At 43.3% G+C, this 25,393-nt stretch overlaps 1 protein-coding gene and 1 long non-coding RNA gene across 5 annotated transcripts in view; both read left to right on the forward strand.

Annotated features, from left to right (window-relative positions):
• Positions 1–22,129, forward strand: part of LOC137419595 (uncharacterized) — a 47,269-nt gene extending 25,140 nt beyond the window's left edge. For 2 of the 4 annotated variants that reach the window (XM_078770319.1, XM_078770316.1), the window contains exons 2-3: positions 18,921–19,061; positions 19,194–22,129. In XM_078770319.1, the coding sequence (XP_078626445.1) occupies positions 19,004–19,061; positions 19,194–20,836 (1,701 nt within the window). In that variant the 5' untranslated portion in view covers positions 18,921–19,003 and the 3' untranslated portion in view covers positions 20,837–22,129. Of the gene's footprint in view, positions 1–10,883; positions 11,384–17,067; positions 19,062–19,193 lie in introns of those variants that run through there. The other 2 variants (XM_078770317.1, XM_078770318.1) reach the window with 2 other exon arrangements.
• A 2,505-nt stretch (positions 22,130–24,634) lies between these two features.
• LOC144889577 (uncharacterized) lies at positions 24,635–25,180 on the forward strand. Its single transcript, XR_013621886.1, has 2 exons — positions 24,635–24,902; positions 25,137–25,180. It is a non-coding gene; the product is annotated as an uncharacterized LOC144889577 (long non-coding RNA).
• The last annotated feature ends 213 nt before the right edge of the window (positions 25,181–25,393 follow it).

Raw genomic sequence — 25,393 nt, forward strand, 5'->3', positions numbered from 1 at the left:
CATGGCACACACCATATAAAGGGGCCTTTTCTATTGTTTGCCACATGGCACACACCATATAAAGGGGTCTTTTCTGGAGTTTGGTACATGGCACACACCAAAAAAAGGGGCCTTTTCTATTGTTTGCTATGTGGCACACACCATACAAAGGGGTATTTTCTTTTGTTTGCTACATGGTGCACACCATATAAAGGGGCCTTTTCTATTGTTTGCCACATGGCACACACCATATAAAGGGGTCTTTTCTGGAGTTTGCTACATGGCACACACCACATAAAGGGGCCTTTTCTATTGTTTGCCACATGGCACACACCATATAAAGGGGTCTTTTCTTTTGTTTGCTACATGGCACACACCATATAAAGGGGCCTTTTCTATTGTTTGCCACATGGCACACACCATATAAAGGGGTCTTTTCTGGAGTTTGCTACATGGCACACACCATATAAAGGGGCCTTTTCTATTGTTTCCCACATGGCACACACCATAAAAGGGGTCTTTTCTGGAGTTTGCTACATGGCACACACCATATAAAGGGGTCTTTTCTATTGTTTGCTGTATGGCACATACCATATAAAGTGGGCTTTTATTTTGTTTGCTGCATGGCACACACCATGTAAAGGGGTCTTTTCTCTTGTTTCCTGCGTGGCACTCGCCATATAATGGGGCCTTTTCTAAAGTTTGCCACATGGCACACACCATATAAAGCGACCTTTTCTGTAGTTTGCCCCATGGCACACACCATCGAATGGGGCCTTTTCTATTGTTTGCTGCATGGCACACACCATATAAAGGGGTCTTTTCTTTTCTTTGCTGCATGGGGCACACCATATAAAGAGGCCTATTCTATTGTTTGCCACACACCATATGAAGGGGCCTATTCTATTGTTTGCCAGATGGCCCACACCATGCAAAGGGGCCTTTTGTGTAGTTTGCCACACACCATATAAAGGGGCCTTTTCTGTCATTTGCCACATGGCACACACCATATAAAGGGGTCTTTTCTATTGTTTGCCTCATGCACACACCATATAAAGGCGCCTTTTCTACAGTTTGCCACATGGCACACACCATATAAAGGGGTCTTTTCTATAGTTTGGCACATGGCACACACCATACAAAGCGGTCTTTTCTATAGTTTGCCACATGGCACACACCATATAAAGAGGTCTTTTCTATAGTTTGCCACATGGCACACACCATATAAAGGGGCCTTTTCTATAGTTTGCCACATGGCACACACCAAAAAAGGGGGTGTTTTCCATAGTTTGCCACATGGCACACACCATATAAAGAGGTCTTTTCTATAGTTTGCCACACACCACTTAAAGGGGCCTTTTCTGTCGTTAGACACATGGCACACACCATATAAAGGGGTCTTTTCAATTGTTTGCCACATGGCACACACCATACAAAGCGGGCTTTTCTATTGTTTGTTACATGGCGCACACCATATAAAGGGGTCTTTTCTGGAATTTGGTTCATGGTACACACCATATATATCGGTCTTTTCTATTGCTTCCTACATGGCACACACCATATAAAGGGGTCTTTTCTGTTGTTTGCCACATGGCACACACCATATAAAGGGGCCTTTTCTATTGTATGCCAGATGGCACACACCATATAAAGGGGCCTTTGTATAGTTTGCCACACTCCATATAAAGGGGCCTTTTCTAGTTTGAAAAATGGCACACACCATATCAAGGGGTCTTTTCTATTGTTTGTCACATGGCACACACCATATAAAGGGGTCTTTTCTGGAGTTTGCTACATGGCACACACCATATAAAGAGGTCTTTTCAATAGTTTGCCACATGGCACACACCATATAATGGGGCCTTTTCTATTGTTTGCCACATGGCACACACCATATAAAGGGGTCTTTTCTGGAGTTTGCTACATGGCACACACCAAAAAAGGGGCCTTTTCTATTGTTTGCTACGTGGCACACACCATACAAAGGGGTCTTTTCTTTTGTTTGCTACATGGCGCACACCATATAAAGGGGCCTTTTCTATTGTTTGCCACATGGCACACACCATATAAAGGGGTCTTTTCTGGAGTTTGCTACATGGCACACACCACATAAAGAGGCCTTTTCTATTGTTTGCCACATGGCACACACCATATAAAGGGGTCTTTTCTTTTGTTTGCTACATGGCACACACCATATAAAGGGGCCTTTTCTATTGTTTGCCACATGGCACACACCATATAAAGGGGTCTTTTCTGGAGTTTGCTACATGGCACACACCATATAAAGGGGCCTTTTCTATTGTTTGCCACATGGCACACACCATATAAAGGGGTCTTTTCTGGAGTTTGCTACATGGCACACACCATATAAAGGGATCTTTTCAATTGTTTGCTGCATGGCACATACCATATAAAGTGGGCTTTTCTTTTGTTTGCTGCATTGCACACACCATGTAAAGGGGTCTTTTCTCTTGTTTCCTGCGTGGCACTCGCCATATAATGGGGCCTTTTCTAAAGTTTGCCACATGGCACACACCATGTAAAGGGGCCTTTTCTGTAGTTTGCCACATGGCACACACCATATAAAGGGACCTTTTCTGTAGTTTGCCCCATGGCACACACCATCGAATGGGGCCTTTTCTATTGTTTGCTGCATGGCACACACCATATAAAGGGGTCTTTTCTTTTCTTTGCTGCATGGGGCACACCATATAAAGAGGCCTATTCTATTGTTTGCCACACACCATATGAAGGGGCCTATTCTATTGTTTGCCAGATGGCCCACACCATGCAAAGGGGCCTTTTGTGTAGTTTGCCACATACCATATAAAGGGGCCTTTTCTGTCATTTGCCACATGGCACACACCATATAAAGGGGTCTTTTCTATAGTTTGGCACATGGCACACACCATACAAAGGGGTCTTTTCTATAGTTTGCCACATGGCACACACCATATAAAGAGGTCTTTTCTATAGTTTGCCACATGGCACACACCATATAAAGGGGCCTTTTCTATAGTTTGCCACATGGCACACACCAAAAAAGGGGGTGTTTTCCATAGTTTGCCACATGGCACACACCATATAAAGAGGTCTTTTCTATAGTTTACCACACACCACTTAAAGGGGCCTTTTCTGTCGTTAGACACATGGCACACACCATATAAAGGGGTCTTTTCAATTGTTTGCCACATGGCACACACCATACAAAGCGGGCTTTTCTATTGTTTGTTACATGGCGCACACCATATAAAGGGGTCTTTTCTGTAATTTGGTTCATGGTACACACCATATATATCGGTCTTTTCTATTGCTTCCTACATGGCACACACCATATAAAGGGGTCTTTTCTGTTGTTTGCCACATGGCACACACCATATAAAGGGGCCTTTTCTATTGTATGCCAGATGGCACACACCATATAAAGGGGCCTTTGTATAGTTTGCCACACTCCATATAAAGGGGCCTTTTCTAGTTTTAAAAATGGCACACACCATATCAAGGGGTCTTTTCTAATGTTTGTCACATGGCACACACCATATCAAGGGGTCTTTTATAATGTTTGTCACATGGCACACACCATATAAAGGGGCATTTTCTATTGTATGCCAGATGGCACACACCATATAAAGGGGCCTTTTGCATAGTTTGCCACACACCATATGAAGGGGCCTTTTCCATAGTTTGACAAATGGCACACACCATATCAAGGGGTCTTTTCTATTGTTTGTCACATGGCACACACCATATAAAGGGGCCTTTTCTGGAGTTTGCTACGTGGCACACACCATATAAAGGGGCCCTTTCTATAGTTTGCCACATGGGGCACACCATATAAAGCGGGCTTTTCTATTGTTTGCTGCATGGCACACACCATATAAAGGGGCCTTTTCTAATGTTTGCCACATGGCACACACCATATAAAGGGGTCTTTTCTATACCTTGTCACATGGCACACACCATACAAGGGGGCATTTTTCTATCGTTTGACACACGGCACACACCTTATAAAGGGGTCTTTTCTATTGTTTGCCACATGGCACACACCATATAAAGGGGTCTTTTCTATAGTTTGCCATATGGCACACACCACATAAAGAGGTCTTTTCGATAGTTTGCTACATGGCACACACAATATAAACGTGTCTTTTCTATAGTTTGCCACATCGGAGAGGAGTGTGAGGGATCGGTGAGGAGTGTGAGGGATCGGAGAGGTGTGTGAGGGATCAGAGAGGAGTGTGAGGGATCGGAGAGGAGTGAGGGATCGGAGAGGAGTGTGAGGGATCAGAGAGGAGTGTGAGGATTCGGAGAGGAGTGTGAGGGATCGGAGATTTGTGTGAGGGATCGGAGAGGTGTGTGAGGGATCAGAGAGGTGTGTGAGGGATCGGAGAGGAGTGTGAGGGATCGGAAAGGAGTGGGAGGGATCGGAGAGGAGTGTGAGGGATCGCAGAGGAGTGTGAGGGATGGCAGAGGAGTGTGAGGGATCAGAGAGGCATGTGAGGAAGTATTGGAGAGGAGTGTGAGGAAGTATTGGAGAGGAGTGTGAGGAAGTATTGGAGAGCAGTGTGAGGAGGTATTGGAGGGGAGTGTGAGGAGGTATTGGAGGGGAGTGTGAGGAGGTATTGGAGGGCAGTGTGAGGAGGTATTGGAGAGGAGTGTGAGGAAGTATTGGAGCGGAGTGTGAGGAGGTATTGGAGGGGAGTGTGAGGAGGTATTGGAGGGGAGTGTGAGGAAGTATTGGAGAGGAGTGTGAGGAGGTATTGGAGGGGAGTGTGAGGAGGTATTGGAGGGGAGTGTGAGGAGGTATTGGAGGGCAGTGTGAGGAGGTATTGGAGTGGAGTGTGAGGAGGTATTGGAGGGGAGTGTGAAGAGGTATTGGAGGGGAGTGTGAGGAGGTGTTGAAGGGGAGTGTGAGGAGGAGTGGGATTGGAGAAGCGTGAGGGTGGACATAGCAGAGTGTCAGGTGGAGAAGCGTGAGGGTCACATATTATGTGAAATAAATAAATTGTGTTCATTACATCATTTCTGGATCTGATGAATTGCCAGTAACCATTTTGTAAAATTTAATGTGCAGTCTCGAAATCAAGATGTCGAAATGTCACACACGTCCATGCCTGTGGGATTCCCACAGGTGACCCCCACTACTAGACTGTAGCAAGAAAAAGAACGAGACGGGAGAACGAGACCCTCGACGAACGTGATCACAGGCTCGCACAGGATGCTCCTGCAACAACGATGAGGAGGGTTGGAGTGGAGTTCTGGGTTGGAGAGTGAGGAGCTAGTGGTTGGAGAGTGAGGAGCTAGGGGTTTGGGAGTAAGGAGCTAGGGGTTGGAGAGTGAGGGGCTAGGGGTTGGAGAGGAGTGAGGGGTTGCAGAGTGAGGAGCGAGGGGTTGGAGGGCGAGGAGTTGGAGAGTGAGGAGCTCGGGGTTGGAGAGTGAGGAGCTCGGGGTTGGAGAGTGAGGAGCTCGGGGTTGGAGAGTGAGGAGCTCGGGGTTGGAGAGTGAGGAGCTCAGGGTTGGAGAGTGAGGAGCTCGGGATTGGAGAGTGAGGAGCTAGGGGTTGGGGCGTGAGGAGCTATGGGTTGGAGAGTGAGGAGCTCGGGGTTGGAGAGTGGGGAGTTGGAGAGTGAGGAGCTCGGGGTTGGAGAGTGAGGTGTTGGAGAGTGAGGAGCGAGGGGTTGGAGAGTGAGGAGCAAGGGGTTGGAGAGCGAGGAGCTAGGGATTGGAGAGCGAGTTGCTAGGGGTTGGAGAGTGAGGGGCTAGGGGTTGGAGAGCGAGGGGTTGGAGAGTGAGGAGTGAGGTGTTCGAGAGTGAGAGTGAGGGGTTGGAGAGCGAGGAGCGAGGGGTTGGAGAGTGAGGAGCGAGGGGTTGGAGAGGAATGTGAGGGATTGGGGAGGAGTGTGAGCTATTGGAGAGGAGTGTGAGCGATTGGAGAGGAGTGTGAGCGATTGGAGAGGAGTGTGAGTGATTGGAGAGGAGTGTGGGGATGTATTGGAGCAGAGAGTGAGGAGCGATTGGAGCGGAGAGTGAGGAGCGATTGGAGAGGAGAGTGGGGAGCGATTGGAGAGGAGAGTGAGGAGTGATTGGAGAGGAGAGTGAGGAGCGATTGGAGAGGAGAGTGAGGAGCGATTGGAGAGGAGAGTGGGGAGCGATTGGAGAGGAGAGTGAGGAGCGATTGGAGAGGAGAGTGAGGAGTGATTGGATGGGAGTGTGAGGAGCGATTGGATGGGAGTGTGAGGGATTGGAGAGGAGTGTGAGGGATTGGAGAGGAGTGTGAGGGATTGGAGAGGAGTGTGAGGAAGTATTGGAGAGGAGCGTGAGGAAGTATTGGAGAGGAGTGTGAGGAAGTATTGGAAAGGAATGTGAGGAAGTATTGGAGAGGAGTGTGAGGAGGTATTGTAGGGGAGTGTGAGGAGGAGTGGGATTGGAGAGGCATGAGGGTGGAGAGAGGATGTCAGGTGGAGAGGAGTGAGGGGTCACATATTATGTGAAATAAATAAATTGTGTTCATTACACCATTTCTGGATCTGATGAATTGCCAGTAACCATTTAGTAAAATTTAATGTGCAGCATCTAAATCAAGATGTCCAAATGTCACACACGTCCATGCCCGTGGGATTCCCACGGGTGACCCCACTAGTCTATATTATAATAGGCTACGGTGATTCTGTCTGTCTGTCTGTCTGTCTGTCTGTCCGGGGTGTGGCTCACTCCGTTTGCAGAGTAGCTCCACCCATTCTTGGAGAGGCTTCATGTAAACAAATATATCCACCATTTTATTAACTCGAATAGCTTTGAGGCCTGTTTAGTTAGGCCCGTGCTGTCTTTCTCTCTCACACAGGTTTATTTAAACTCTAATTCCATATATCATTTCATTTTTAACAGTCGCTAACATAGTTTTAGACTCGGTTGAAAAAAACGGGAAGAAAATCCCGTGAAAGTTTCCGTTTATAGAACGAAATGATTTCTCAAAGGCCTGTAAAATAAAGCCCATTCATTGAGACACCATCACGATTTTATCTCGAATTCACCATCTGATTAAATTTTTATCTTTGGTTTTAGACTCGGTGTCAGAAACAATTGAGAACATTCACGCACACACGGGAAAATGTAGAGATATATATTTAAAACTCGCGCCACGATGATACACGAAAATACATCGCCTAAAATATCAGTCGGGGAAAATGTCGACAGATATTAAAAATTCGATTTTTCTTTTCCGTCAAGATATATTACTTATACTTTTTATGACAGTCGTCACAAAAACGACATATATTTCTTCATTTCTATTTCATTCAACATTATTATCCGGAAGTAAAATATGTTTCAGGAAATTACCGAGAGATATTTCTTCGTTTTTTTTTTATTAGTTATGTGTGCATACACTTTAAATAGGTTTATTTGAAATCATTAATTTTCACAATGTAATTTACTTGCCATTTGTCATTTGATGATTACAAGACATTTCCTCTTGAGGATCGTGACAATTCATACGTTGCATGGAAACTTCCATTTCCAAAATGAATGAGACGGTCGATGAAGAACGCAGACTTGAACAGGATGCAGCAAGAAAAATAACTAGACGGGAGAAAAACGAGAGAAACGAGACGGGAAAAAGCCGATTGGAGAGGAGAGTGAGGAGCAATTGGAAAGGCAAGTGAGGAGCGATTGGAGAGGAGAGTGAGCGATTGGAGAGGTGAGTGAGGAGCGATTGGAGAGGAGAGTGAGGTGCGATTGTAAAGGGGAGTGAGGCTCGATTGGAGTGAGGAGGTATTGGAGAGGATTGTGAGGAGGTATTGGAGAGGAGTGTGAGGAGGTATTGGAGAGGAGTTTGAGGAGGAATTGGAGAGGAGTGTGAGGAAGTATTGGAGAGGAGTGTGAGGAGGTATTGGAGAGGAGCGAGGGGTTGGAGAGTGAGGGCCATTTGGAGAGGAGAGTGAGGCACGATTGGAGAGGCGAGTGAGCATGATTGGAGAGGAGTGTGAGGGATTGGAGAGGAGCTTGGGGTTGGAGAGGAGCGAGGGGTTGGTGAGGAGCGAGGGGTTGGTGAGGAGCGAGGAGTTGGAGAGGAGCTTGGGTTTGGAGAGGAGCGAGGGGTTGGAGAGGAGCGAGGGGTTGGAGAGGAGCGGGGGTTGGAGAGGAGCGAGGGATTGGAGAGGAGCGAGGGGTTGGAGAGGAGCGAGGGGTTGGAGAGGAGCGGTGGTTGGAGAGGAGGGGAGGTTGGAAAGGAGCGGGGGGTTGGAGAGGAGCGGGGGGTTGGAGAGGAGCGGGGGTTGGAGAGGAGCGAGGGGTTGGAGAGTGAGGAGCGAGGGGTTGGAGAGGCGAGTGAGGAGCGATTGGAGAGGCGAGTGAGGAGCGATTGGAGAGGCAAGTGAGGAGCAATTGGGGAGGAAAGTGAGGAGCGATTGGAGAGTGGAGTGAGGCACGATTGGAGAGTCGAGTGAGACACGATTGGAGAGGAGTGTGAGGAGGTATTGGAGAGGAGTGTGAGGGGTTGCAGAGGAGTGAGCGGTTGGAGAGGAGCGAAGGGTTGGAGAGGGGCTAGGGGTTGGAGAGGAGCGAGGAGTTGGAGAGTGAGGACCAATTGGAGAGGAGAGTGAGGTGCGATTGGAGAGGTGAGTGAGGCATGATTGGAGGGGAGTGTGAGGGATTGGAGAGGAGTGTGAGGGATTGGAGAGGAGTGTGAGGGATTGGAGAGGAGTGTGAGGGATTTGAGAGGAGTGTTAGGGGTTGGAGAGGAGTGTTAGGGGTTGGAGAGGAGTGTGAGGGGTTGGAGAGGAGTGTGAGGGGTTGGAGAGGAGTGTGAGGGATTGGAGAGGAGTGTGAGGGATTGGAGAGGAGTGTGAGGGATTGGAGAGGAGTGTGAGGGATTGGAGAGGAGTGTGAGGGATTGGAGAGGAGTGTGAGGGATTGGAGAGGAGTGTGGGGGATTGGAGAGGGATTGGAGAGGAGTGTGAGGAGGTAGTGGAGAGGAGGGTGAGGAGGGATTTGAGAGGAGTGTGAGGAGGTATTGGAGAGGAGTGTGAGGAGGAGTGGGATTGGAGAGGCGTGAGGGTGGAGAGAGGAGAGTGTCGGGTGGAGAGGAGTGAGGGGTCACATATGTGAAATAAATAAATTGTGTTCATCACACCATTTCTGGATCTGATGAATTGCCAGTAACTATTTTGTAAAAATGAATGTGCAGCATCTAACTCAATATGTCGAAATGTCATACACATCCATGCCCGTGGGATTCCCACGGGTGACCCCACTAGTACTTGAATATTGTGTAACACAAATCACCTTCATTATACTTTCAAGAACCATGATATATACATATATGTACACATATATGAATATTGCTTTTTTTCTCGTTTTTAAATTCAAATAATTAAAAGAAAGGTATTTCTCCATTTGTATTTGATGCACTTGGGATATCCCTGGTCGTGCCACATCGTCTCATTCACATTCATCTGCTTATTCCCCCAATTAATTTTTTTTTTTTTTTTTGGATACTGAATCGAGGCTCGTGAAAGCTGACATTTCTTTCACAAACAAATCAACCAGACAAACAAAATATATAAAAAAGAGGGAGCGGAAGACAAGAGAAGGGGAAGCACAAAAACACTTGAGGGCACACAACATTTAAGAGCAGGGAGATGTGTGGGAGGGAGAGGGCTTGGGGGGAGGAGGGTGGCAGAAGTATCAAACACAAGGACACCAAGGACTTCCAGGACAGAAGTTGGTATTTCAAAAAAGTGGAATTGGGGTGAAATTAGCGGGGATAGAAAAGATCAATGTTTTGGATGGGGGAAGATAAGAGATGGTGGTGAACAGCTGTTTTAAAGACCTGGAGGGTGGAGTGGGATTGAAGAGAGTGAGGGAGTTTGTTCCAGATGCGGGAGAAAAGAGGAATGAAGGAGTGAAGGTGAGCAGAGAGTCTTGATTTTGGCAGTTTAACCATAAGAGGGTTGCAGGCAGATCTTGTACGACCTGTAGGAATATTTGCTGGACAGAGCCCAGAGAGAGCTGGGGGGGGGGGGGGCAAGGCCAGAGAGGAGTCGGTAGAAGACGGAAAGACCACCAACCTGCCTGCGGTGAGTGAGTGAGAGGCCCTTGGAGTTAGCTTCATCGTGGGAGATTCCAATGATTCTGAATGCTTTGGTTTCAACGGTGTGAAGACGAGCTAGGTGTGAGGCAGGTGCACCAGCCCAGAGCGGAGAGCAGTATTCCATTGAGCTGCGGATGAAAGCCTTGTATATGGTGAGGAGCTCAGGTGTGCCAAGGAAGGACTTCGCACGACGGAGGATGCCCAGTCGGCGACTGGCTTTGGAGGCCAGATTTGAAATGTGGTTTTCCCAGGAATTGCATCGTGTTTGCAGATAAAATTGGTCTGGTGTTTATGTGGCACAGCATAATGGGCCGAATGGTCTCCTCTAGTTTACCCTCCCCCAAACCCCGAAAGAAACACACAAAATATTGCTTTTTTCTTTTTTTTAAATTAAAATAATTAAAATAAAGGTATTTCGCCCTTTGTTTTGATGCGCTTGGGATATGCTGGTCATGCCACATCGTCTCATCCACATTCCTCCCCTCATTCCCCCAATGAAATTGCATCGTTTTGGAGGATAGGATTTGTCTGATGTTGATGTGGCGCAGCATAATGGGCCGAATGGTCTCCTTGTTTGCTCTGGGATTATTTTTGACTCTGTATATAAAAACTCACATTTGTTAGATGCTGATTGATAAGAAAACTTACAAAATGGGGCACAGCGGGTGAACAAACTGGATGCACAAGCCCGCATTTACTGGATAATAATTGATTGGATTGTCAATGGAAATAACTCACAAAAATTCCAAACCGAGTCAGGAAAATAACATGTATAACTTTTCTGTGATTAACACAGGTATTTTATCCCTGACAGGTCATCGGTGAAATGGAGAGCTTCTTTGAATGGCTCCAGTCTCAAGGCCTGAGAGCAGAAACAGCCCAAGCAGTGATCAATATGCTTGGAATTGAGAATCAGAAGGTTATTCGAGCTTGTACTGAGTCAGATCCATTGCGGACCGAGCTCCTCTCTCTCGCCAAAGAGAAATTTCAATTTGCGATGTATGCTGACATCTGTAAATTTATGAATTATTTTTCGAAGCCGCAAGATGTCCAGATTGCAGGTTCTTCGCTTTTGGGAAGTATTTTCATCAACTTGTAGAATGTCATTCGGGAACTTTCCAGTTTCTGTGAAAAGATATTCGGATTCCAAAATGTGCAGCTGGACAACGTTTCTGGTTTCTCTGGAATCGGGTTCAGTGATGTCTGCAGCCTCAGCTCTCAGGATGATGGTTTAAGATCCACGTCTGGTGTGTGATTTTAAATATATATATATACACATCGCATGTCAACAAATATCTTGATCTTCTGCCATTGGTTTTTTTTCGTATTTTTGAAACTTGTATAATCTCTTTTGGTGCAGCTTTGTATTGTCTAATATGAATGGTTTTTTTGATGTGGGTTTAAGGTAAATTTTAGCTCACCTGGAACATATTTCCCGGGAGGTTATGGGTTGTTGCGTGGTCAGTCCGTCCATAAACACTTGCAACGTTTTCTCTGAAACTGCTGATGGGATTGTGACCAAACTTGGCTAAGATTATATTTTGTGTGTTGGAACTCGAGTTTTCTCATGGCATGCAAAAAAAATCGAGGTCTCAGAGGGTCTACCAGGGTCAAAGTGGGTTCAGGTTTGACCCACCCCAACAACCCACATTAGAACTACACAAACAATTTCGATGAAACTTGACCACAACCTTCATCACCCGTGATGTACCAAAGTTTGCTCGCAGCATTTGAAAAATTGGGGTGCATTGCCTCTTTTTTTTTTCCTTTTTTGGGAATTGCGTTAAACACAAATAAATAAATAAATTAAAGTAGTTCTAGTTCATAAATTGCGAATTGCGTTAATTGCGTTTTGGGGAATTGCAATTGAATTCCATGTTAAACGGTGCATCTAAGTTTTTTGCATGCAGGAAGTAGTTTGTTACCTCTCTTTAGCCATGGATGGCTTATGCTTGTTATACCACGCTTTTTGAAAAATATGAAGACACTTCATCGAAGTCATATTGTAATCGGCTCTGTCTGTCCGTCCATCTGTCAATCATGCTGTCTCCTTCTGAACAGTTGTGTAAAAATTCACAAACTTGGTTGTTATGATCACCAAGTGGAAAAAAGGTGCAAGATCAGTATCATTTTGACCCCGGCCGATGGGTACATTACCAACAAGAAAGAGCAATCGGAGATTGCAAACCCTTGCCAGGATGTATTTTCAGTGGTTTTTAAGGCTTTTGTGTTAAAACGAATATGGCGGCCGAACCCCATGACCAATGACGTCATCATTATTTTTTTTCTCCCCTAATTTATTCCTATTTTAAGCTCAAGACATTTCATCTTGATCGGTTTTGTACTTGTCAAATTATGACGTCATAATAGAGGCACCTATGACATCATTAACAGGTGTTATTCCACATGGAGAGTTCTTTACAATGAGCCATGTCTCAATTTTTTCGATTCAGCACTTTCAGAGATGGAGGTGCAAATGTTTTTGGTTTTTCCAAGATGGCGGCCGAACCACCTGACTGGTGACGTCATCATTATTTTTTCTCCACCAATTTATGCCTACACAATGCTCAAAAAATTTCAACTCAATAGGATGAAGTTTTGTACTTGTCGAATTATGATGTCATGATGGAGGCACCTATGATATCATCATTAACATATTTTATTCCACATGGAGAGTTCTGTACAAAGAGCCATGTCTCAATTTTTTTGATTGAGCGCTTTCTTTCATTAAATTAATTATTTCCTGTCATTAAATTTCCTGTCATTATTTCCTTACATTAAATTAATTAACAAGTACAAAAAGTTTTAATTAAAACAAAAGCCGCGTCGATGTTACACAATGCCCAGATGCAGCTGTGCCTATAACGTCGATGTTATAGGCATAGGACATTCCTGTTGATTCGATTACTTGATGTTATTTTTGTGCAAAGTGAAAATATATCTCGGCAATTTCCCGTGTGTGGCGACGAATTTTAAATATATCTCGGCATTTTCCCGTCTGTTATTTCAGGCGGTGTATGACTGACCATGCCGCGATTTAAAAAATATATATCTCGGTAATTTCCCGTGTGTGGCGACACGTGAACGAAGCTATGCTCCTCTCTCCACATTATTGTGACGACGTATAAATTAAATATTTCATGGTGACGATTGTCATCAAATGGACGAATTTTTAATATATCTCGGCATTTTCCCGTCTGTTATTTTGGGCGGTGTATGACTGACCATGCCGCGATTTAAACAAAATATATATATCTCGGCATTTTCCCGTCTGTTATTTCGGGCAGTGTATGACTGACCATGCCGCGATTTAAACAAAATATATCTCGATGGACTTGAAGTTACAGGCCTTTGAGAATTCATTTCGTTCTATAAAGGGCAACTTTCATCGGATTTTCTTCCCGTTTTTTTTCAACCGAGTCTAAAACTATGTTAGCGACTGTGAAAAATGAAATGATATATCGAATTTGATTTGAAAGAAAACTGTGTGAGAGAGCAAGACATCACGGGCCTACAAAACAGGCCTCAAAGCTACGCGAGTTAATAAAATGGTGGATATTTGTTTATATGAAGCCTCTCCCACAATGGGTGGAGCTATGGTTCCCAGAATGGGTGGAGCTTTGAGGTTTTGTCTTCTCTGCCAGAACAAGAACAAGAAGAAGAAGAAGAACAAGAACAACAGCAGAGGGCACTCTATGAGCAGCGTCTGCGACGCGGCTAAAAATTTCCTGTCAATTGGACCAATGGTTGCAGACAAAATCGTATTGATTCTGTGCGGACAAACAAAAAACAGGCTCAAATGCAATACCCTCTCCTCATGCGAGGGTAAAAATAGTATACCAAAAGGTAGAATAGCAAAAAATGTAATTTGAGGTGCATTTAAAAACATTTTTTAATGTAACCTTGTTTTTATGCAATCAGCATTGGGGAGATATTAAATATTGTTATGAATTTTGGGTAGGGCATATATAGATTTAGGTAGATCTGCATAGGTAGGTGCTCTGATGTCACGAAGAAGAAGAACCATCGCGATGTAAGTAAGTCAGGGACCTGTCTAGCCCGGTTTGGCGGAGTAAGCTGTGTATCTGTGTCCCCGCCACGAGGGGGCAGGGCATGTTATGTAGTTCTCGGGTTTATGCTATTTCCCCGGTGTTTCGTCCCCTCTGTTGTCATTCCAGTGTCCCTAATGGCAACACATCACATACATTCGTTAGCCCCGTTAGCGCACCACATTAAATTAATTCCTCCCCTCATAATGACTGACCGGAAAGACAAACAGGAAGCGACCACGTACTACGGCGGCATGGCAGGCAAACATCGTCCAGGAAGGCTCGTGACTGGCAGGGGAGGGGCAAGTAACAACCAGGGCACTGATTGGAGAGGAAGGAAGATGAAGGACATGCGACACTGATTGGCTACCGACGGATGACACTCACACCAAAGGCGCGAGACGCTCAGCCAATCAGTGCGGAGGGCGCAAAACATTACCAACAAGCGAAGCGTTCATTGGAGGAGAAGCGCCGGTGATGTCGGAAGGCGTGAAAGGCCACAAAGAAGCGACGCACTGATTTGCTGAGAAAGAGAGAGAGCGGATGTCAGACGACGAGCGACAAAATGACTCGAGAGCCAGCATTTCTCTCTCTCGTTGTTGGATTCCCTCCTTCCCGGAACTCTTTGCCTTTCCCTCCTGTTTGGACCTTTTCCCTTGCGATCCGAAGATTGCATTGCTCGTTGGCCGACGATGAACGTTGGAAAGATGGAGCACTGACGATTATCTTCCCGGTTATTCACATGCGGCGAGCATATGAGCTGCAGCACACTGTGACTGTGCCAAAGCCGGGAGAACATTGCACGCTGACTCGCTTGGCATGAGAGGACTGGTGAACGGGGGCGTGGTGAGGCCTGCTTTGCGCCAACCAGAGTGCGGTCGGACGACGGCGCTTGCAGCTGCACGCGACCCATTTGAGTCACACGGAGGGCCGGTGGAAGGCCCACAGATGGGACCGAGCGGTACGTGCCGACCAGAGCCGCGTCGGACGGAGCCTGACCGACCTGACTACAGACAGAGCTAAGCCAGCACAAACACGCACACAACTGTTTCTTTAATTACCCTTCCATTGTCTTGTGTTCGAAGTCTGTGTGTCAGAGCGCTCACTAATGGGTTTAGTTTGTATCTTCGCGTTTCCTTCTCCTGATATTTATTTAATATCCTTTCATTATTTACCCTTTGATTCTAAAACCTGTTCGTGTGAGTTAATTTCCACAGGGTGAAGACGCTGGCTCGCGCGGACCGTGAAGTAAATCTTGCCGCTTCTTCTTCTTTCCTTCTTCCTCACACGCGTGTATAGGAAATCCGCCATTGATCGTCGCCTCATTAAGCTCGTTTCCATCCGTGATTTCTCGGTCTTCACCGAGGGGAATCACGCGACAATATGTAGCCTTTTTCGATGACTCCCAGTTCATGCCCCAGGATTTAGCGTCACAGGTCAAAATGGAAAGGAAACCCTCAAAATTTGATGTTGGGTCATTCCTGGTGGAACTTGTTGCCATCTTTCAGCTTTGCTTTGGGTGTGAGGCGTGGGGATTTGCGGTGGCGTGCCATGTTTTGCTCTTGTTGTTTTAGTTCTCTTGAGCAGGCCCGCTGCAGGGAGACAGCTGATCAATCTCTTATCCTTGTTTGAAATGTGAAATTCATCATATAATTTTTTATATCTTTAAAATATTTGGTTGAACAATGTGAACTCTTATCCAGCACCTCTTATCTTCTCTTGTCCACCACCTCTTATCTTCTCTTATCCACCAAGTCTTATCTTCTCTTATCCACCACCTCTTATCTTCTCTTATCCACCATCTCTGCTCTTCTCTTGTCCACCATCTCTTCTCTTCTCTAATCCACCATCTCTTCTCTTCTCTTCTCTTATCCACCATCTCTTATCCACCATCTCTTGTCTTCTCTTCTCTTGTCCACCATCACTTATCTTCTCTTCTCTTATCCACTATCTCTTCTCTTCTCTCCTCCACCATCTCTTATCTGCTCTTCTCTCCTCCACCATCTCTTCTCTCCTCCACCATCTCTTCTCTCCTCCGCCATCTCTTCTCTCCACCACCATCTCTTATCTTCTCTTATCCACCATCTGTTATCTTCTCTTATCCACCATCTCTTACCTTCTCTTATCCACCATCTCTTATCTTCTCTTATCCACCATCTCTTATCTTCTCTTATCCACCATCTCTTATCTTCTCTTATCCACCATCTCTTATCAAATTCCGTTTTTCTTTCCTGGAAGTCCTCGTATTGTGCACATGTTAAATACAGTTTCCCACTCCCCCACCACACCCTTTCCCTTCTGCAGATCTACCACTGTCGCTGTTCTCTACTGTTGTGTTTACCTCTCTCTCCCCCTCTTGCCTCCCACTCCCTTTATTATATGTTTTATGTGTTTTCTGTTTGTCTTTGTGTTTTATGTGTTGCTCTTGTGTGATTCTCGACTTTGCATCCAAAAAAAAAAAGTTGACTGTGTGCAGGTGAAGCTGATCTGGAAGAGGGAACGACTTTCAAATAGATATTCCTCAAAATCTTTCGAACTCATATATTCCGATTAAAGAGAAAAATGATGCATCCAAACTATAATCCAGCATTACTTCCCTGCATAACGCCCACCAACTAATGGCAGCAGATGAGACACCAGTTTAATGAACATCCAAGGGACGGCATACACATAGATGGATTGCCCTCTTTAATTTCACCACCCCAAAACCTCTTTCCTCCCTCTTCCAATCCCCCAATCACCTTCCCATTTTCCCATTCCTACATATGCATATTTCATCTTTTACATTTTCCTCTGAGTGTCCCGAACTAATCAAGATGGTAATTTGTACTGGCAGGCAGGCAGAGATTCAGAAGCGAAGTTCGGCTCGGTAGTTTGAATATGTGAAATGATGCAGTTGGGGGGGAGGGGTGTGAGAGGGGTTGAGGTGGTGGCGATGATGCACAGAAGGATATTGGAAGTGTTGTGTGTGCAGAACACCAGATGGGGGACAGGGATAGGAGGTTCATTGGAGGATACATGCTGTTGCACCCGAGTGAGGATGAATTGAGTAATGGCGTAGGAATAAAAGTTTCAGGAGACATCAGCAAGCAGGTGGTCAGAGTGGGACGATGGGAGGGATGGATAGTTATGGCATGGGTGGTGGTTTCGAGGCAAATGGTGTGTTTTGTTGGTATGTGGGCCATAACCGAAGAGTACAAGGAGAGGGTGAGGGCCAGGTATGAGCAATGTAGTCAGGAAAGGGTGCATTGTCGAGAGACAGAAACCAGGTATGGTGGACAGAGGAAGTAGCGAAGGCAGTTTGTTTTTGTTCCCTGTCGCACCGCGGAGCGAAAGGGGGACTATAGTTTTCCCCTCCATGCGTGCGTAAGCGAAGGACCGAATTCTAATTTGGTGTGTGGGTGCAACCCACGTCAAAATCCAAGATGGCCGCCGCCATGTATGTCTGAACCTTGTGAGCGGAATATCTTGAAAAATAAGCGAAGTACCAACTTCTAATCTGGTGTGTGGGTGTATCTACGCATAAGGAAGAAAGCTATTGAAAATTGGGTCGCCACGTCAAAATACAAGATGGCCGCCGCCATGTACGTCTGAACATTGTGAGCGGAATATCCTGAAAAATAAGCGAAGTACCAACTTCTAATCTGGTGGGTGGGTGTATCTACGCATAAGGAAGAACAGTATTCAAAATTGGCTCGCCACGTCAAAATACAAGATGGCCGCCACCATATATATGTCTGAACCTTGTGAGCGAAATATCATGAAAAATAAACGAACTACAAACTTCTAATCTAGTGTGTGGGTGTATCCATGCATAAGGGAGAACGCTATTGAAAATTGGGTCACCATGTCAAAATCCAAGATGGCCGCTTTGCGTCTTCCACTTTGTCAAATCGCATCAATTCACCGACGGGGGACCTAGGCGTAACGCTTTTTGTTTTTACTATGTTTGCTTCAATTATTTTGTTACTATATTCGTGTATAATGAGGTCCACCGACCGATCATCTCTCCATGTACTTTTGTGTGCATGATATTTCAAAAACCATTGAACATTTTGCTTTCATATTGCAGATATCTATCCCTCATGTCATTGTCTCAACCTGATTAGATAACGGCTGTGATTAACTAAATTTTGGTGACATGGAGATGGCACACTGCCCAGCCAGAATTTTGCCAAGAAACTGCTTCAGCAGCACCGACACTATATTACAGAGTATGCCACATCAAATAGGGTATTTTTTAAAAAGGCATTGGAAAAGTAGCTTCCTCATACATTTTGGAGCCAGCTGTCTAATTAGCAGTCTTATTTTGAGACCTGTACTGGGAGGAGGTTTTAGTGAAGACATGGGCCAAATGTCCTGCAACGGTGTTGTGATTCTGTGATATTTAGATGATTTAGAGAACAAATAACTAATGTATTGTGTTTGATAGAGTGATGTAATAGAGACGGTACAATGCCAGTAAATTCCAGACAAAAAAAAAAGAGGAAGAATTTTACAATCTTTATTTCATTGAAATTGAATTAAATGCTTAAACACTGTTGAACACAAATCGCCTTCTTGTTACTTCCACTAACTGGCGGTTTCGCAGTACTTGGACATGTCAAATAGGGGGGCGTATTTCGGTGATGGAGAAGACTGCTTCAATCGCGCTTTACATGCGGAATTTTCTTTGAAACAATCTTTGACGTCATTATAATATTTAAATTTAAGTCCACATTCCATGACATAACTTTTCTATGAACTCTCAAGATGGTTCTCAATCATTTCCCTGCAATAGACTGACGCTGTTGTGTACACAGGTGGTGTCTTTTCTGTAAATGTGGAACGCAGACAACACAACAACGATTCATCTGTCACAGGAGATTCAAAATGTGCTTCTGCAATGGAAGGTTCAGATGATATTCACATGACAAACGGAAGTGCTTCCTGTTTTGCAACTGGTGAGTGGAAACGTAAAAAATTCAAACAATCTTTGACGTTGAGAAAATGTAAATTTTTTGGAAAATTGTTAAATATTTTGCATTTTGATTTTGACAAAAAAAGAAAATGTTGTGTTCTTTTTTTTTCTGTAGAACAATCCAGAAGTAATACGGGACAACTAAGGTCCAGTTGCAGTTTGACAGTGATGAAGAAGCCTTTTTTGAAGAAACAATCACGAAATCAAGATTCACTTCCTTTTAAATCCAAGTGCTTGTCAGGGCCTCGCAACACCAAGATTAATATAAAATTAAACAAACACAAAAAGGTTCCAGAAAGGCAAATACGTTATAAGTGTAATGTGTGCAAAATGGATTTTGCTTCAACGAGTGACTTGAAAATACACAGGAGGATCCACACTGGAAAACACCTCCACAAGTGCTCTGTCTGTGATGAAGGTTTATTGACAAAAAGCAATTTGAATAAACACATGATGATCCATACAGGAGAGCAACCTCACAAATGCTCGATATGTGATAACGGTTTCTCTCAAAGAAGCATTTTGAAATTACATATGCAGATGCATACAGGAGAGCGACCACACAAATGCTCGATATGTGATAAAGGTTTCTCTCATAGCGGCAGTTTGAAATTGCATATGAGGATCCACACAGGAGAGCGACCTTACAAATGCGCGATATGTGATAAAGGTTTCTCTCAAAAAGGCCAATTGAAATTACACATGAGGATCCATACAGGAGAGCGTCCTCACAAATGCTCGATATGTGATGAAGGTTTCTCTCAAAAAGGCTATTTTAAATTACATATGAGGATCCATACAGGAGAGCAACCTCACAAATGCTCGATATGTGATAAAGGTTTCTCTCGTAGCGACAGTTTGAAATTACATATGAGGATCCATACAGGAGAGCAACCACACGAATGCTCGATATGTGATAAAGGTTTCTCTAATAAATACCATTTGAAATTACATATGAGGATCCATACAGGAGAGCGTCCTCACAAATGCTCGATATGTGAAAAAGGTTTCTCTCAAAAAGGCGAATTGAAATTACATATAATGATCCATACAGGAGAGCGACCTCACAAATGCTCGATATGTGATAAAGGTTTCTCTCAAAAAGGCGAATTGAAATTACATATGAGGATCCATACAGGAGAGCGACCGCACAAATGCTCGATATGTGATAAAGGTTTCTCTCTTAAACACCATTTGAAATTACATATGAGGATCCATACAGGAGAGCGACCTCACAAATGCTCGATATGTGAGAAAGATTTTTCTCATCAAGGCAGTTTGAAATTACATCTGAGGAGCCATACAGGAGAGCGACCTCACAAATGCTCGATATGTGATAAAGGTTTCTCTCATCAAGGCAGTTTGAAATTACATCTGAGGATCCATACAGGAGAGCGCCCTCACAAATGCTCGATATGTGATGAAGGTTTCTCTCAAAACTGCAATTTGAAAAGGCATATGAAGATCCATACAGGAGAGCGGCCGCATAAATGCTCGATATGTGAAAAAGGTTTCTCTGAAAATGGCAATTTGAAATTACATATGATGATCCATGCAGGAAAGCGACCGCACAAATGCTCGATATGTGATAAAGGTTTCTCTCAAAGCATCAGTTTGAAATTACATATGAGGATCCATACAGGAGAACGACCTCTCAAATGCTCGATATGTGATAAAGGCTTCTCTCGCAAAAGCAGTTTGAATAAACATATGAAGATCCATACAGGAGAGCTCAATTCTGAAATACCAGGATATTAAAAATGATGTGATATGGATTTGGAAATTGAAGAAATCTGAAATTGTACCAGTGATAGTTGAAGCCACAGGGAATCCGGATGAAAAAGAAATCCATAACTGAATACTTAAAAAGCATTCCTGAGAATATTACGAGAAACAAACCTTTGGTGGAATCTGTCAGACATTCCGAAAGGATTCTAAAACAAGGCCTTGGAAAAAGCTATGAGAATGAAGTTTCACAAACTAGTTCATGAATATGAATTCTTTACCGAAAAAGGAGGTGGATATATTGAGTCCTCGGAGAACTACCCCCTACCTCCTCAACCTCCCGTATGGAGATAATAACCAACGAGAGCATCATTACAAATGTTTTATTTGTGACAAGGATTTTATTACAAATTGGAGCTTGAACTTCCATCGTGAAACCCATGCTGGAGTGCTCACATGAAAAGTGCTTTGACTGTAGGAAAAGTTTTGCTGATAAACGTTTGTTAAATTCATATAGCATTACCCATTCTGGGTTGGACGTGCCCCCCTTGTAAGTGATCTTCAGCAGTAGGCAAGGTATTCAGTGAACCAGCAAGGAGAAAGTTATCGTGAAAATGTACAGACCTTTGGGCATATACCTTATCAGCACAACGTCTCAGAGTACCATCTGTAACTCCTGACAACCAGCCAGCACCCCACTCCCCTCGATAAAAACCATACGGCTGGCTGTCACTAGAATGTCCACAACGACTGCAAATTGCTACCAAAAGACAACAATGTTAACCTCTAAATGCTAACCCCATCTGATCAAGTTTAAAGAAAATTACAACTTTTATACAAAACTTAAAATTTATTAATTAGGTTCTTCATATTCTCACACAAGAGAATTGTTGAAAATTTGATGCCAAAAACACAAATGATAACAACTTAATCTCTCAATCTGATCTTGGATCTCATCCTGCTTCTTTCAGGGTCTTCTTGAGGTTTACAGTTTGTAATTATTTTCTCTGTCCTTGCCATGTATACAGCCAAGTTCCCTTTGAGATTTTTTTATTGTGACCATTGTTTAGGATTTTTGTTTTCTATTTGATTTAGTTGTTTTTCTTGTCCCTTTTTGGTTATGCTAAGATGACATCTTTCCATGGCAGTTTGAACATCAATTTTTAATCAATCTTTGCTGTCGTCCATGTTTCATTGCCATGTGTGATGTGGGGAGAACACCCTTGTTGTAAAGTTGTTTATCAGAAGAAGACTCCTGCCTATGTTTTTCATGGAACTTGAATTTGTGAAGGGTTTCACAATAAAGAGAGGCCCTCAAAGCACAAATGCACTGTTTGTGTTATTACCCTCGCCAGAGGAGAGGTTTTTGCATTTGAGTCTGTTTGTCTTTGTTTGTCCACACAGAATGAATATGATTTTCTCTGCTACCGTTGGTCCGATTGACAGGAAATTTTCTCAATGGGTGCCAATCCATCTGCAGAATTTTTTAATTATAATTTTTACCTCATAGGTCACGTGGTACGGGCGCCATCTTGGAAAAACCGAAAATTTTTGCACCTCTATATCTCCGAAAGCTCTGCATATAATTTTTTTTAGACATGGCTCATTGTAAAAAAAACTCTCCAGGGGGAATAAAATATGCTCATGATGATGTCATACTGTCATAGGTGCCTCCATTATGACGTCATAATTCGACAATTACAAAAATTCATCCACTTAAGATGAAATTTCTTGAGCATCTTCAGGATAAATTGGTGGAGAAAAAAAAATATCGATGACGTCATTGGTCCCATGGATCGGCCACCATATTTGTTTTAACACAAAAGCCTTAAAAATCACTAAAAATACATCCTGGCGAGGGTTTGCAATCTCTGATTGCTCTTTCTTGTTGTGAATATGTAATGGCACATTATGATCAATGATCAGTCATTAAAGAGTTTGGAGTTGTCCATATCCCCAAAAGAAATCCTGATCAAACCAAGAGTTGTTTGCCAAAACCAGTTGAAAGCCTTGCATAGTATTTACCGTCATGACGACTGCACTTCATGCCATCACTGATTGCTGTGAAGTTTAAATTACAGGTTTAAGTTGTCTGTAAACAATTTCAATGCATGGTTTCACAGAGTTGTGGAAGTCCTGGAAAATAGGATTAAGTTTTCTCGTCGTCGGGTCTTGCTTTCACTAGGTCGGTCTAAACCAGTGTAGGACAAGGCGAGTGTTCGTAAAGATATTCAGGATCTGCATGTTAGATACGTTACAGCTCCAGCGGATAAGGCTGCGAATGATTTTGTGGAGGTTTTATGAAGAGAGTTAGGCTTCGATACGGTTGCCTTCACGAGCATAGGAAATAGCACGAATGTTCCTTGTCATGAGTCGCTCCAGGATATTATCTCTGAGCATCAGGAAGTTTTAGTTAATAATTTCAGTATTAAATGTAAAGAGGTGAATCTTTGTATTCCTCGGATTTTCTGGATGCCAAAGCTTCATAAGAACCCGCACAAGTTTAGGTTTATAGCTGGTTCCAAGCAATGTACCATCAAACAGTTACAGGTTATAGTTAACTCAGGATTACAAGTTGTTCGGGAACAGTTCAGGAAATATTTTTTGGCAATTGAAAAGAATTCTGGTGTTAACACTTTCTGGAGCATTAATTATACTTTGAAGTTCTTCGATGGGATTAGATGCCTCAATATCAAGTCAGTTGAGAGTAGTGTATATAACTATATATGTTGCTTCTGGGACACTCTCATTTTCCCATTGACTTACATGTTAATTTTCCTCTTAACCTCATTGCCCATTAACACCTCTATTTCTCCCACCCTCATCTTTATGAACCTTTTGTCTATAGTACCTATCCTTAATGTTGTTTATTAGACCACTCAAACACTACAAATATTTGTTTTCCCTTATAGACCTATAATCCTTCTTCTACATATCATCTGGCAGATTATCTTTGACCCACTCAAACATCGACCCATTCACTTACATGTTAATTTTCCTCTCACCTCTTTAAGAACCTTTTAGCCTTTTGACACCTATCCTTAAGACCACTCAAACAATGATTCCCCCTTGGTCTTATGGTACTCTTACTATCAATGATCCCGAGTAGACCACTGAAACATCGAACCTACAAATATTTGTTTATGAACCTAACAATGATCCTAACAACTCAAAAATATTTCCATCTTTTTTACCCAACTCACCAGTATTTAAATTAATTCTCTTATTTGTTTTGTGAACTTTTTTACCAGTTGCCTTTTCAATAAGTCTTATTTGATATTTTTCACATTCATTAAGGATGCCATACTTAAACCTCGAACCTTTTTTTAATTAATGAAAGAAATGACATGTTGCTTAACTTTACAAGAAATGACGCGTTGGGAATTTCTCATTGTCTTATTTCCTGTTTCCTCGAAATGTTAAAGCTGAGTTCTGTTCCCGAAAATACATTTTGGACATTATATAAGTCGTGTTGCCGTGCTGTTTTCATCATCACGAACCGAAGAAGATGAGCATCAACATGTCTTATTTCAGTCTCTACTCTGATGAAGAATACTCACCAGGACTTTGGTAAGTTTCATTCAGAATTAAACTGGTGATGTGAGCCTTGTATGTGATTAATTTAAATTTATATGACTCATGATATATTTTTTTATTACAGCAATTCAGGTTTTCAAAATGACCTGGTCTTGGCAGAGTTTCAAGTTGTTCCACAAGAGGTTTACAACAAATTGAACACGGGTTGGAGTGACCTGCCTCACAGATTGAATGAATTTGATGTTTCACCGTTCTTAGAAGATAATCACCATCGGAGTTTGTCTCAGGTAATTAATTATTCATTTCTCTGATTGGCACCATTAAATGGGAGCTGTCATTTATTTATTCATTGTCAATACAATGTATCTTTTAGGAGAAATTATTAACGTTTTTTCTTTCTTTTTTGAAACAGAATATAACACCATCAACAGATGACCACAACCACAACCACGGCTTTGAGTGGGATGCTTTTGATTTTCCAAAGAGTGGTTATTTCCCGTCAACATGTGGTACCCTAAATTTTCAACTCGATCACTTGAACACAAAGCTCGATTTTTTAGAGGTATGTATCCCAATATCCTCATATCCTTGTGTATGTGTGTATGTGTGTGTGTGTGTGTGTGTATGTGTATGTGTGTATGTGTGTGTGTATGTGTGTGTGTGTGTGTGTATGTGTATGTGTGTATGTGTGTGTGTGTATGTGTGTGTGTGTATGTGTGTGTGTGTATGTGTGTGTGTGTGTGTGTGTGTGTGTGTGTGTAATATTTTCTCTCCCCTCTTTTCCTCTTGTCTTCAGGAAGAGATTCAAAAACTCAACACATCTGCTGTCTTTGACTTGTGCTGGGAAGAAATTGATGACTTGTGCTGGGAAGAAGTTGAATGTATAATACCTCAAGGAAAATGTTTTAGTAATATGAAGATTTTAATGTTTTCACTATTATTTATATATATTTGTTTTGTTTACAATTATTTAATTATTAATTACAAAAAGAGAATAAAGGAGGAGGGAAAGGGGAGGTGCACCCCTGCCAAAGACCCTTCACCCCCCTCATC

The sequence above is a fragment of the Myxine glutinosa genome, chromosome 1, assembly GCF_964187855.1.
Source record: "Myxine glutinosa chromosome 1, kmMyxGlut1.1, whole genome shotgun sequence".
Taxonomy (NCBI): Eukaryota; Metazoa; Chordata; class Myxini; order Myxiniformes; family Myxinidae; genus Myxine; species Myxine glutinosa.